The following is a 13,387-nucleotide window of genomic DNA, read 5'->3' on the forward strand; positions in this document are numbered from 1 at the left end:
CTCTGTCGCTGAAGGTTACAAAGTGTCATATCTGAAATGGAGCCAGAGGAGGGAGAGATTTCCCACACTCTAATTGTGTGTGTGGTTCTCTCTCTCTACCCTCCCTTTCGCTGTTTCTCGACTCTCTTACTGTGTGTCAATATCTGCATTTTAGCATGCAAGAAATTAGCCTCTCACTCTGAGCGTCTCCCTTTCTCTGTGTACCTCTCCCTCTATCCCTCCATTCCCTTTTCTCTCTCTCCCGGTGTTGTGATCAAAGTGCCTGGTGTGTCTCTCTGCAGTGCTGTGTGATCAGAGAAGTGTGTGTGGGGGGGAGATGAGGCCGGAGGAACATACTGTCCCCTTCTGGCTGGGAATATTAAGAGACCATCCTCTTCTCTGGGCTGTCTTTGTGTCTAAGTACAGCAGTCTCCAAGGTTACATAACCTCGCATCAAATCAACAATGACCTTTATCTGACTTTAGCAGCCAGTGTTCTGGGACAGAGCACCCCATGGGACCGTCAGGCACGTCACCTGAAGACTCGCCTCTTATCCCCAACGAAAAGGCCACCGCAAGAGAAGGGCTCGGTTGAGCACGGCTGGAAACTGTTCAGCTGAAGAGTGACACCACAAGGTTAGCTGTACAAGACTGTGTGAGTGTGAGTGTGAGTGTGAGTGTGAGTGTGTGTGTGTGTGTGTGTGTGTGTGTGTGTGTGTGTGTGTGTGTGTGTGTGTGTGTGTGTGTGTGTGTGTGTGTGTGCGTGTGCGTGAGAGAGAGAGAGAGCGCCTCTTGTTTATGCTGACCAGAGAGTTGCTGACTGCGCTCACCTAGGTTATTTTGGGGTCAGGGAGAGGTGAGAGGCTACAGATAGCTAGGCATGGCTCCTCTACAGGACATGTCACGAAGACAAATAAACACTGAGTTCAAAATGACAAATTCAAAAATCACTACATCGTCACAACAACCGCTATACTCAAAACAGAGGGAAGAAACAATAGTTAAATGCGCAATCTGTACTTTCACAAAAGCGTTTGAAACAGTAGTAGAAAAGAAACAGGTTCCTCATAAAGAAACAGTAGTAGAAAAGAAACAGGTTCCTCATGAAGAAACAGTAGTAGAAAAGAAACAGGTTCCTCATAAAGAAACAGTAGTAGAAAAGAAACAGGTTCCTCATAAAGAAACAGTAGTAGAAAAGAAGCAGGTTCTTCATAAAGAAACAGTAGTAGAAAAGAAACAGGTTCCTCATAAAGAAACAGTAGTAGAAAAGAAACAGCTTCCTCATGAAGAAACAGTAGTAGAAAATAAACAGGTTCCTGATAAAGAAACAGTAGTAGAAAAGAAACAGGTTCCTGATAAAGAAACAGTAGTAGAAAAGAAGCAGGTTCCTCATAAAGAAACAGTAGAACCACTAGACAGCATGACAGGGATTTTTAAAAAGGCAGTGGAGGAAATGGGCCATGATATCCTACCCACACTGCACTCTGGTGGTGAGAGGCAGTACTTCGTGCAGGGAGGAAGAGCACTCCTGCTCCTATAAGCTTGGGGAAGAAAGGAAAGCTGTGTCCATGGGAACGGGCTTGGAATACTGATGCCACAGTGCAGGGGTGCATTGGAGCTGCAGTCTATTCTGGCAAGGCCTTAGGTATTCTCATTACAGCTGTCCTCTAAATGTCTGAAGGCTATCATCAAATATTGCCCTTTTGTCAAAACTGGGCTTACAAGGTACCCCCTGTCACTATTATTCGATTGTGAATATCTTAAAGATAATAATACAACATTGATCAAATAGCAGCAGTGAAATAGTCTCTCATCATGTCCACATTGCGTTTGCCACTAAGCTTGTCAAAGTCCCCAGTCAGTCCTTTTGGTCCCCATAAGGGACACTGTCTCTAAATGTTGAAAGTAAAGAGACATTAGACTAAAATGCACAATGAACTCGTTCTTTTCCTCCACTGGAAGCGGCCTTTGCCAAACTTGGAGGTGGTGTCGATGAACTTGAGGTCGATCTTCTCCAGGGCACGACGGCTCGACTGCACCAACAGAGACTGAAAACAGAAGTTAATCAATATGACATTTTGCAACCACACATGCCTTTCACATATATAGGTGTATGATTTGTGATCCGCCATCTACTAATGAGCTTCCATGTTTTTATTCTTCAACTGTCTTCAACAGTTCATGTTTCAGCATGTTGAAATATAGTACTGTATCGTCCCTCTATTACCTGCTGGATGAGGGCTGGATGAGGGACGGGGGAGTCAGGGCCTCCTTCAGACAGACAGACTCCTGACCCCATCCTTTCCATGGGACCTGATCCTGAGTGTGAGGTCCTCCATGATGGTCTGTCTCCCTGGCTGTCAGACTCCCTGCCATAGTGCCGCAGTCAGTTCCCTCACCCTGCAGGACAACACTGACTCTCTGCCAGCCTATCTGCCAGGCCCAGGCCAGGACACCCCTCACACACCTACACACAGGCACACGAGCGTGCACAAACACACACACTCACACAAGGCTTGGCCCTCCTCTCTCCTGTCCCAGCATGCTCCCTGGCTAGATGGCTCCAGTCCCATTACTAACAGCTGCTGCCTCAGGCCTGGGGCCCGGTCCCACTGTACTGGACTGGAGGTTCCACTGCTCCAGGCCCAAAGCCCCAGCCCAGTCCAGCCCAGGACAACAACAAACAACCTTACTACTCTGACTGGCACAACAATTACATACCAGGTTATCTGAGACAAACCTACATAACACACCAGTTTAAACATACATAATTACAGTAGAAGAGCAGAGGCAGGGCCTCCTGAGTGGCACAGTGGTCTAAGGCACTGCATCACAGTGCTAGCTGTACCGCTAGAGATTCTGAATTTGAGTCCAGGTTCTGTCGCAGCCGGCCGCGACTGGGAGACCCATGGGGCGGCACACAATTGGCCCAGCGTCGTCCTGGTTAGGGGAGGGTTTGGCTGGCAGGGATGTCCTTGTCCCTTCACACACTAGTGACTCCTGTGGTTGGCTGGGTGCAGTGCACGCTGACACGGTCACCAGGTGTGCGGTGTTTCTTCTGACACATTGGTGTGGCTGGCTTCCTGGTTAAGTGGGCATTGTGTAAGCAATGTGGTTTGGTTGGTTTGTGTTTCAGAGGACACACAGCTCCCGACCTTGCCTCTCCCGAGTCCGTACGGGAGTTGCAGCGATGAGACAAGACTGTAACTACAGTGCCTTGTGAAAGTATTCATCCCCCTTGGTGTTTTTCCTATTTTGTTGCATTACAACCTAGATTTTTATTTGGATTTCATGTAATGGACATACACAAAGTAGTCCAAATTGGTGAAGTGAAATGAAAAAAATGACTTGTTTCAAAAAATTCGAAAAAATGTAAAACGGAAATGTGATGCGTGCATATGTATTCACCCCCTTTGCTAAGAAGCCCCTAAATAAGATCTGGTGCAACCAATTACTTTCAGAAGTCACATAATTAGTTCAATAAAGTCCACCTGTGTGCAATCTAAGTGTCACATTATCTCAGTATATATACAACTGTTCTGAAAGGCCCCAGAGTCTGCAACACCACTAATTGAGGGGCACCACCAAGGAAGCGGCACCATGAAGACCAAGGACCTCTCAAAACAGGTCAGGGACAAAGTTCTGGAGAAGTACAGATCAGGGTTGGGTTATAAAAAAATATCAGAAACTTTGAACATCCCACGGAGCACCATTAAATCCATTATTAAAAAATGTAAATAATATGGCACCACAACAAACCTGCGAAGAGAGGGCCGCCCACCAAAACTCACAGACAAGGCAAGGAGGGCATTAATCAGAGAGGCAACAAAGAGACCAAAGATAACCCTGAAGGAGCTGCAAAGCTCCACAGCGGAGAGTGGAGTATCTGTTCATAGGACCACTTTAAGTCGTACACTCCACAGAGTTGGGCTTTACGGAAGAGTGGCCAGAAAAAATCCATTGCTTAAAGAAAAAAATAAGCAAACACGTTTGGTGTTTGCCAAAAGACATGTGGAGACTCCACAAACATATGGAAGAAGGTACTCTGGTCAGATGATACTAAAATGGAGCTTTTTGGCCATCAAGGAAAACGCTATGTCTGGCACAAACCCAACACCTCTCATTACCCCAAGAATACCATCCCCACAGTGAAGCATGGTGGTGGCACCATCATGCTGTAGGGATGTTTTTCATCGGCAGTGACTGGGAAACTGGTCAGAATTGAAGGAATGATGGATGGCGCTAAATACAGGGACATTCTTGGTATTCTGGTTTCAGTCTTCCAGAGAATTGAGATTGGGACAGAGGTTCACCTTCCAGCAGGACAATGACCCTAAGCATACTGCTAATGCAACACTTGAGTGGTTTAAGGGGAAACATGTAAATGTCTTGGAATGGACTAGTCAAAGCCCAGACCTCAATCCAATTGAGAATCTGTGGTATGACTTAAAGATTGCAGTACACCAGCGGAACCCATCCAACTTGAAGGAGCTGGAGCAGTTTTGCCTTGAAGAATGGGCAAAAATCCCAGTGGCTAGATGTGCCAAGCTGATAGAGACATACCCCAAGGGACTTGCAGCTGTAATTGCTGCAAAAGGTGGCTCTACAAAATATTGACTTTGGGGGGTGAATAGTTACGCACGCTCAAGTTCAGTTTTTTTGTCTTATTTCTTGTTTGTTTCATAATAAAAAATATTTAGCATCTTCAAAGTGGTAGGCATGTTGTGTAAATCAAATGATATAAACCAACAAAAAAATCTATTTTAATTCCAGGTTGTAAGGCAACAAAATAGGAAAAATGCAAAGGGGGTGAATACTTTCGCAAGCCACTGTACCAATTGGATACCACGAAATTGGGTAGAAAAAGGGGTAAAAAAAAGAATAGCAGAGGCAGAAATGTGCTGTTTCATATTTGATAAGGTACTTCGGAGCAGATGGAGAGATTCTTCCAGAAAGAGGCCATTACCTGAACAGTTGACCTCACCTCTATTAGAAAGGCAGGGAGTAATTAGTTCTGTATTTTACAGTGTTACTGGCTGATTTGGAGAAAGAAGTGATATGATGTATACGAGCGCTGTAGGTGTTGGGACTGGACGTATCTGTGCTTGCACTGCAGTGAGGGTCAGTGCCTCTGGAGGTTATTATTACATAACACAGGCCATCTCCATGACTCTCCCTCCAGATACAATGACATACTGCTCTGCCTCTCTGTCTTTCTCACTAACAGTCATCCCAGACACTGTATCACTTCTTTCAGTGGATGCATCATGTTCATATCACATTCTTTCGGATTTGTTTCCCCTCCTTGGACCTCAACGACGAGAAATGCTTCCATTGGGGAAAGTTTTGAAAAACTGAAATGTGCTATTATGTGAACAATGCTCCAAAGACTTAAAGTAGCACTCCAGTCTCATTCTCACCTCATTGAACACCTGATTTACTTAACAAAAGGCACATCTCAATAGGTGGTCCAGGTAAGTCTGACATGGCACAAGTGGCACAAGTTCTCTATTGCTCTTCAATTGTTCCTCGAGCAAGGGGAAGGTCAATGGACTTCCCATCAAACCAACTCCTTGAATGCCCTCCTCCATGTAGTTTGCAGTTGTGTCTAAAAAACACTATTTTAATCAAAACATATTTGTTTACCCTTTAGTGTGTGTACTTTACTGTCTTTATACTTGGGAAAAGTTAAAAAATCACTGGAGGACATCTTTAAGTAAATAGGAAATAAGGACCTTGAAAATCCTTCTGAAAATCAAATTTTTTGCAAAGGGTGCAGAATATTATGCAGAGATGTGTCTAGCGGGAGATGTGAGGGACGTCTAAATGGAGTGCAAGGCCCTCAGGGTCCTCCTCATTACCTGCTAAAGTGGAGGTGAAAGCACTTTTGAGATGAGTCAGAGTGGAAGGCTTAATTGCTGTACAGAGCTAGGTGAGCCCTGACTGAAGCCAAATATGGGTAGAACACATGGATATACACAGAGTGTACAAAACATTAGGTACACCTGCTCTTACCATGACAGACAAACCAGGTGAAAGCTATGCTCCCTTATTGATGTAACTTGTGAAATCCACTTCAATCAGTGGAGACGAAGGGGAGGAGACGGGTTAAAGAATGATTTTTAAGCCTTGAGACAATTGAGGCATGGATTGTGTATATGTGCCATTCAGATGGTGAACGGGCACGACAAAATATTGAAGTGCCTTTGAACAGGGTATGGTAGTAGGTACCAGGCGCACCAGTTTGTGTCAAGAACTGCAATGCTGCTGTGTTTTACATGTTCAACGGTTTCCTGTGGGTATCAAGAATGGTCCACCACCCAATGGACTTCCAGCCAACTGTTGGATAAGCCTGTCAACTGACTGGCTTTCTTGATGTTTATAGTATTCTCTCTGGTATGCAATCTGGTTTCCGCTCAGGTTATGGTTGTGTAACCGCAACCTTAAAGCTCCTAAATAATGTCACCATTGCCCTTGATTCTAAGCAACGTTGTGCTGCTATTTTTATTGACTTGGCCAAAGCTTTTGATACGGTAGACCATTCCATTCTTGTGGGCCGGCTAAGGACTATTGGTGTCTCTGAGGGGTCTTTGGCCTGGTTTGCTAACTACCTCTCTCAAAGAGTGCAGTGTATAAAGTCAGAACATCTGCTGTCTCAGCCACTGCCTGTCACCAAGGGAGTACCCCAAGGCTTGATCCTAGGCCCCACGCTCTTCTAAATTTACATCAACAACATAGCTCAGCCAGTAGGAAGCTCTCTCATCCATTTATATACAGATGATACAGTTTTATCCTCAGCTGGCCCCTCTCCAGATGTTGTGTTAAATGCTGTACAACAAAGCTTTCTTAGTGTCCAACAAGCTTTCTCTACCCTTAACCTTGTTCTGAACATCTCCAAAACAAAGGTCATGTAGTTTGGTAAGAAGAATGCCCCTCTCCCCACCTGTGTGATTACTACCTCTGAGGGTTTAGAGCTTGAAGTAGTCACCTCATACAAGTACTTGGGAGTATGGCTAGACGGTGCACTGTCCTTCTCTCAGCACATATCAAAGCTGCAGGTGTATGTAGGTTAAATCTAGACTTGTTCCTCTATCGTAATCGCTCCTCTTTCACCCCAGCTGCCAAACTAACTCTGATTCAGATGACCATCCTACCCAAGCTAGATTACGGAGACGTAATTTATAGATCGGCAGTTAAGGGTGCTCTTGAGCGGCTAGATGTTCTTTACCATTCGGCCATCAGATTTGCCACCAATGCTTCTTATAGGACACTCTATACTCTGTAAACGGGTCATCTCTGTATACCCGTCGCAAGACCCACTGGTTGATGCATATTTATAAAACCCTCTTAGGCCTCACTCCCCCCTATCCGAGGTATCTACTGCAGCCCTCATCCTCCACATACAACACCCGTTTCGCCAGTGACATTGTGCTAAAGTTGCCACAAGCAGAAACATTCCTGGGTTGGTTGTCTTTTCAGTTGGCTGCAGCTAGCGACTGGAACGAGCTGCAACAAACACTCAAACTGGACCGTTTTATTTCCATCTCTTCATTCAAAGACTCAATCATGGACACTCTTACTGACAGTTGTGGCTGCTTCCCGTGATGTATTGTTATCTCTACCTTCTTTCCCTTTGTGCTGTTGTCTGTGCCCAATAATATTTGCACCATGTTGTCTTGCTGCCATGTGTTGCTACCATGCTGTGTTGTCATGTGTTGCTGCCATGGTATGTTGTCTTGGGTCTTTCTTGATGTAGTGTCTCTCGTCGTGATGTGTTCTGTCCTATATTTCTCTTTTATATTTTTAATCGCAGCCCCTGTTCCCACAGGCCTTTTGGTATGCCGTCATTGTAAATAAGAATTTGCTCTTAACGGACTTGCCTAGTTAAATAAAAACGTAACATGTGTGGGAAGCACAGGAGTCAACATGGGCCATGACACAACAAATTGAGGCTGTTGAGGGCAAAACTCAATATTAGAAAGGTGCTCCTACTGTTTTGTAGTGTATAGCCACTGTTGGCTGAATGGAAAATGACTTGCATTTAAAAAGACATGTGGCTGTATACTTTCACATTCATGTAAATCAATAATGGTCTAAAACTGACACGTACTTTATCTACAGACATACCATCATCCTGCTCAGTGCACTCTGTGGACTGTTGTGTTCGTTCCCTCGAAAATCTGGACAGCCTACAGCTGTGGGCCATATCACATTAGCCCTGGCACTTTCTCAGTGTTGATGGAATAAGTGCCAGGATCTGTTACCCTGACCAAATCCCCATTACGCACTCAAAGCACAAAAATGATTTTAGCGGAGAGCAATACGTACATCTTGCTTTGTAACTATGCAGGTAGTAATGAGATTCGCAAACCATCTATTAGCCTTGAACTGTAGTAATTAACCACATCTGCCGTTTTCATTATTCACCGAGCTGTCATCTGCAGCAGTACATGGGCACCAATACTGCCCAAATGCATCAGCCTTCAGCTCCAAGGTAGGCAACCGCTCCTCAGAGCCACAGGCAAGCAGTCCTTTTGAAGTCAGCTAATTTCATGAGCCATGTTGACCTTGACAAGTTTACTGTCAACAGGTGCAACCGCATAGAGCCCGACTAGCTTGTACATTACCTTCAGTAACAAAATACTCACTTAACAAGATACTAACTCTAGGCGGCACACTGAAAAGGTCTTCAAATTGGTGGTAAGATGTGGAACTGTTCTTGCCCACTGGGGCAGTTAAAACAGGCAGCATGCAGTCAAAATTGACCGTGTAAAATGCATGAACATTTGCTTTAATTTTAAACCGCATTATTTAACTTCTTGGGCAACGCGACCAAATTCATAGAAATGTGAGTTAGAGGCACTCATCGAAAGCAAGTCTAAGGGGTAGATCTGTTCCATGCATCTATTCAGTTTGAGTCTTTGTACACCAGTGTCCGACAGTATTACAGCGGTTTAGGTGGTACAAACAGTATCTACACAACTGTCACAAAAATAAGCTAGTTGAATTTTCCCCTGAAAGCTTCTGGGCGGTCAACTGTCCTACTTATCAGGACACTCAATTTGATCAAGCCACATGTAGCAAATAAGGTTTCTATTTTTTGTTAAACAAATTCACGCATTGACCTTGATACAAAAACTCAACTTGCTGGGCCGTTAGTCCTCACATCACCTCAGATTAAAGTTTGAGACAGTCCCTATGCATATCATAAGAAACGAGAAAGGAGTTTTCACTTGTTTTATTATTAAACAACTCCGCAGTGCAGTATGAGTACTCATACCACCAGACAGAGCTAGAGGACATGGCATTTAGGCGGTCTCTTCCTTGGCAATGCGGTCCTTCTTGAGTGGTCCCTGTAGACAGAAAGGACAAGTGGTCAGTGACAATGCATATAGAGTTTAATAAGCAACCTCTACGCCATCTGTGGCTCCAGGGGTGATGTTCCCAGAGAGTGAACAGGGAACAGCAAAAAAATGATGCCGCTCCCCTGCCTCACTGAAGTTTGATCTAGCACCTGAATGGAACCCAAATTCATACCAAGAGTGAACCAGGTTACGATAAGTGCACTATGGGCATAGGGGAATGAGCTGCAATGCCGGTTGTATGTGAACTAGTGTAACAGTATAACTTTAGTACGTCCCCTCGCCCCGACACGGGCGCGAACCAGGGACCCTCTGCACACATCAACAACGGTCGCCCACGAAGCATCGTTACCCATCGCTCCACAAAGGCCATGGCCCTTGCAGAGCAAGGGGCAACACTACTTCTAGGTTTCAGAGCAAGTGACGTAACTGATTGAAACGCTAGTAGCGCGTACCCGCTAACTAGCTAGCCATTTCACATCCGTTACACTAGGGTGGGTCCACTACATTGATCCAGGGGACTTGTGAAACAGTGAAGACAAGGGAAGAGACAAGTAAATGTCATGGAAACTGAACACACCATGAACGCCTTCTTTTCCTCCAATGTCTGGAAGCGGCCGTGGCCAAACTTGGAGGTGGTGTCGATGAACTTGAGGTCGATCTTCTCCGTGGCACGACGGCTTGACTGCACCAACAGAGACTGAAAACAGAAGTATATATACATTTATTTTTATTTTTTAAAGATTAGTGATGCATTCCTTTAACGGGCCATACAGGACAACAATATTTTGCGCCTTGTCCATCTGGTATGAAACAAATGTCCTGGAGTCAGTATACGTCAGAACTCTACATGCAAGGACAGCACATGGCCATTCGTTCAGTCGGCCCAGGGAAGGAACCACCCATATTTAATATGTACCTATTCAGTTTATCCAACTTATAAGTACCTAAATCCCAACTGACAATGCATTGGAATAAGCATGTATAAGATTGAATTGCCTCTTTCCTCACCTTGCGCAGGGTTAGCACCCTCTTCTTGACTCCAATCGTGCAGCCCTTCAGCATGACAAAGTCATTGGTCACCTCTCCGTAGTGGACGAAGCCACCCAAAGGGGTGATGCTCTTGTTGGACAGATCGTACTCAGTGGCAGCGTTGTTCTTCACCAGCTTACCGTCCTTGGTGTGGTAGCCCTGGCCGATCTTGTAGATCTTCTTGTTGATCTCTGTGCGGTGGTGGTAACCCTTCTGACCAGCGCGGGCCACAGAGAAGGCCACACGGGAGGGATGCCAGGCACCGATACAGGCCACCTTACGCAGACCACGATGGGTCTTACGGGGGAGCTTCTTTGTGTGCCAACGGCTGGTGACACCTAAAGGGGAAATTTCAATGTTTAGTACCTGAGGACTTGGCATGAATAACTGAAGCTTGGTTAACTACATGGTCATTAGTGGGTTGTGGTCTCAGAAGGAAGGCAGCATGGAATGTATCCTCATGCGTGTCGGACGCCATGCCTGACGCAGTGTTCCGTGGTCTCATCACAGACGCAAAGCCCTTCTTAAGACACATACCTTTGTATCCGTGACCCTTTGTGACGCCGATGACATCGATCATCTCATCCTGGGTGAAGACGTTGGTGATGGGGATAGACTGCTCCAGCTTCTCACGGGCCCAGTCCACCTTGTCAGAGATGGAGCCTCCATTGAGCTGCACCTCCATCAAGTGGGACTTCTTTTGCTTCAGGGGCAGCAGCCTCATCTGGAGGGGGAGGAGAGGCAGGTGAGCCTGCTAGTCCTGGAACAAGGAACAGTATAGCTAGTACAAACGCTATGTATTCAACCCAAAATTGGGTTAAAATGTGATACTAGGGACATTGTCTCAGAAGGAAGGCAGCATGGAATGTATCCTCATGAGTGTCGGACGTCATGCCTGACGCAGTGTTCCGTGGTCTCATCACAGACAAAGGGAGATCTGATTCATTAAAACTATGGGGCATTGCAGGGAGCGTATTCTATCCTGCTCAGACTCACCTGCGTGTGGGCGATGATGCGGACGACCTGGCAGTACTTCTTCATGGAGGCGAAGTCCTTCTCCAGCTGCTTCTTGCCCTCATCATCCTGCCACTTCTTACAGTACTTTGTGAAGGCCTTCTTCTTGGACTTGTACCTGAGATCATGCAGCGTGACCGGAGGGTAGGGAAGAGGCAAACGGGTTGGCACAGGTCCTTCATAACCCCAGGGGGCCAGCGGAAGAACACTGCACTCAGCTGCTCACCCAGCCTTCACAGGGGCGAAGGGGGCAGTTACAGCTTCAGAAGGGGTTTCGGCTCATGGCGCGGTTTCTAAGAAGCACTTTCCACCGGCCAGAGGAGCCCGGAGCTCATCAGGCCACGAGGTACCCGAGCGGAGCTGCCACCAGGGGGGGCACCGGATGTTAAGACTCGCTCAGTAAAACACGACATGTTTTATACGTCGAGCAACATCATGCTTCAAAGCTCCTATCTAAACGTTATACACCACATTCAACCAATAGTCAAAATGTGTGTAAATGTCTTATTACTTTTTCATGTGTATATTGACTCACCAGTTCTTGTAGAAACGACGCTTGCACTCGTCACTGATGTGCTCAGCGAAGATGGTCTTGAAGGAACGCAGGCCACGGGGGGTCTCGACATAGCCCACAACACCCACCACAACCATGGGAGGCGTCTCCACAATGGTCACAGCCTCAACCACTTCCTTCTTGTTCACCTCTGTAGCAAAATAGTAGTCAGGTCTAAAGGTTTGTAATACAGGAGTTCCACAGTAGACTTAAATAGCAAATGTCAAAGCTCATTGACTGCGCTCAGTGCTCGACATTCATCAAGGGTTAGACCCAATTATGTCCGCCCGTCGAGGGGATCATCATAGGCAGAAACAAATAAGACAAACTACAGTACTGTAAGACCGAAGCTAATATGGCGTGGCTATATATTCACCCAGTAAATTAAACTAACAAAACAGCATGAAGCCAAATACTCACTTGAGCCAGGTCTGTCGACTTCACGCACGATGTGAGTCATGCCAGCCTTGTAGCCAAGGAAGGCAGTCAAGTGGACTGGCTTGCTGGGGTCATCCTTGGGGAAGCTCTTCACCTTACCACGATGACGTCTGCTCCTCTTACGGGGCAGGAAGCCCAGGGATCCGTGGCGTGGAGCCGAAAATTTACGGTGGGACTGTGAAGACAACGCAATTCAGCACATTGTCCATGAGGCATACAAAACGATATGAACGCACGCGAGTCAGTTTGTCAGAACTCGACATTGAACAGGAACAGCACGAGGCCAACCATTCTGTCCGCCCGTCGAGGCAATCGTCACCCCTATTCAATGATTTGTACCTATTGGATATTTAATCAATAACCTGAGTAGCAACCTCACTAAATAAATCCCAACTGACGATGTAAACAGCGTCTTGGAATAAACATGTGTAACGTCAGTCGTTAGCGGTTCGGAGGACCTCGACTAGTTACTGTTGGGCGGGCTAATGGGTGTCAGGCCTCATAAGGTGAAAAGTAGAAACTTAACTAGCACGTTGTCAGTTTTAAACAAGTTTGATTGTGAACTAACGTTACAAATTTTTTATTTAAAAATGTATTTGAGCAACGAAGCATGCTAGGCCTCAGTGTATCAGCCATTTTAAACTACCAGTATGCCAACGATTACTGCATACATTCATTCTGTAACAATCTAAGACCATGTTATTATGGTAAGGTCTAACATCGTACAACTAACTGTATCTTACCTATTGACTTAGAGGGGGAACATATAAGGATTGCGAAGATACAAAACGGATTGAAACCGCAAGTCTCAAATAAGAAAGACGAACTCACCATTTCGTCTCAGAGCCGATTGAAAAAGAGGCCTATGTAAGGGGATGTTTGGTATTTATACAAGGACGTGACCCGTCACGTGATTAACGTCGCCAACCAGCATCATGGCTCCGCCTTCCTGCTGTATAAACGCTTGCTCAAAATCTAGAATTCTAACAGAAATGCATCAGGTAATAGAT

At 45.8% G+C, this 13,387-nt stretch overlaps 1 protein-coding gene and 3 non-coding genes across 4 annotated transcripts; all 4 read right to left on the bottom strand.

The window, feature by feature from the left end:
- Positions 1-9,201: 9,201 nt before the first annotated feature.
- LOC120040136 (60S ribosomal protein L3) lies at positions 9,202-13,261 on the bottom strand. Its single transcript, XM_038985389.1, has 8 exons — positions 13,209-13,261; positions 12,360-12,552; positions 11,922-12,090; positions 11,369-11,504; positions 10,910-11,096; positions 10,352-10,710; positions 9,921-10,040; positions 9,202-9,331 (listed from the first exon to the last, which is right to left on the bottom strand). The coding sequence occupies exons 1-8, from the start codon at positions 13,209-13,211 to the stop codon at positions 9,287-9,289; spliced, it is 1,212 nt and encodes a 403-aa protein (XP_038841317.1). The 5' UTR covers positions 13,212-13,261; the 3' UTR covers positions 9,202-9,286.
- Positions 9,415-9,545, bottom strand: LOC120045247. Its single transcript, XR_005476677.1, has one exon. It is a non-coding gene; the product is annotated as a small nucleolar RNA SNORA54 (small nucleolar RNA).
- LOC120045251 lies at positions 10,795-10,889 on the bottom strand. Its single transcript, XR_005476680.1, has one exon. It is a non-coding gene; the product is annotated as a small nucleolar RNA U83B (small nucleolar RNA).
- On the bottom strand, positions 11,210-11,303 carry LOC120045250. Its single transcript, XR_005476679.1, has one exon. It is a non-coding gene; the product is annotated as a small nucleolar RNA U83B (small nucleolar RNA).
- Positions 13,262-13,387: the final 126 nt, after the last annotated feature.

The sequence above is a fragment of the Salvelinus namaycush genome, chromosome 3, assembly GCF_016432855.1.
Source record: "Salvelinus namaycush isolate Seneca chromosome 3, SaNama_1.0, whole genome shotgun sequence".
Classification (NCBI taxonomy): Eukaryota; Metazoa; Chordata; class Actinopteri; order Salmoniformes; family Salmonidae; genus Salvelinus; species Salvelinus namaycush.

What these genes read in the sequence shown, in the direction of transcription:
- LOC120040136 (XM_038985389.1), bottom strand. An exon ending in GCATCATCGCCCACACGCAG is followed by an intron (nt 11,097 to 11,368) that starts GTGAGTCTGAGC and finishes CTCCCCCTCCAG; the next exon opens with ATGAGGCTGCTGCCCCTGAA. An exon ending in AAAGGGTCACGGATACAAAG is followed by an intron (nt 10,711 to 10,909) that starts GTATGTGTCTTA and finishes TTTCCCCTTTAG; the next exon opens with GTGTCACCAGCCGTTGGCAC.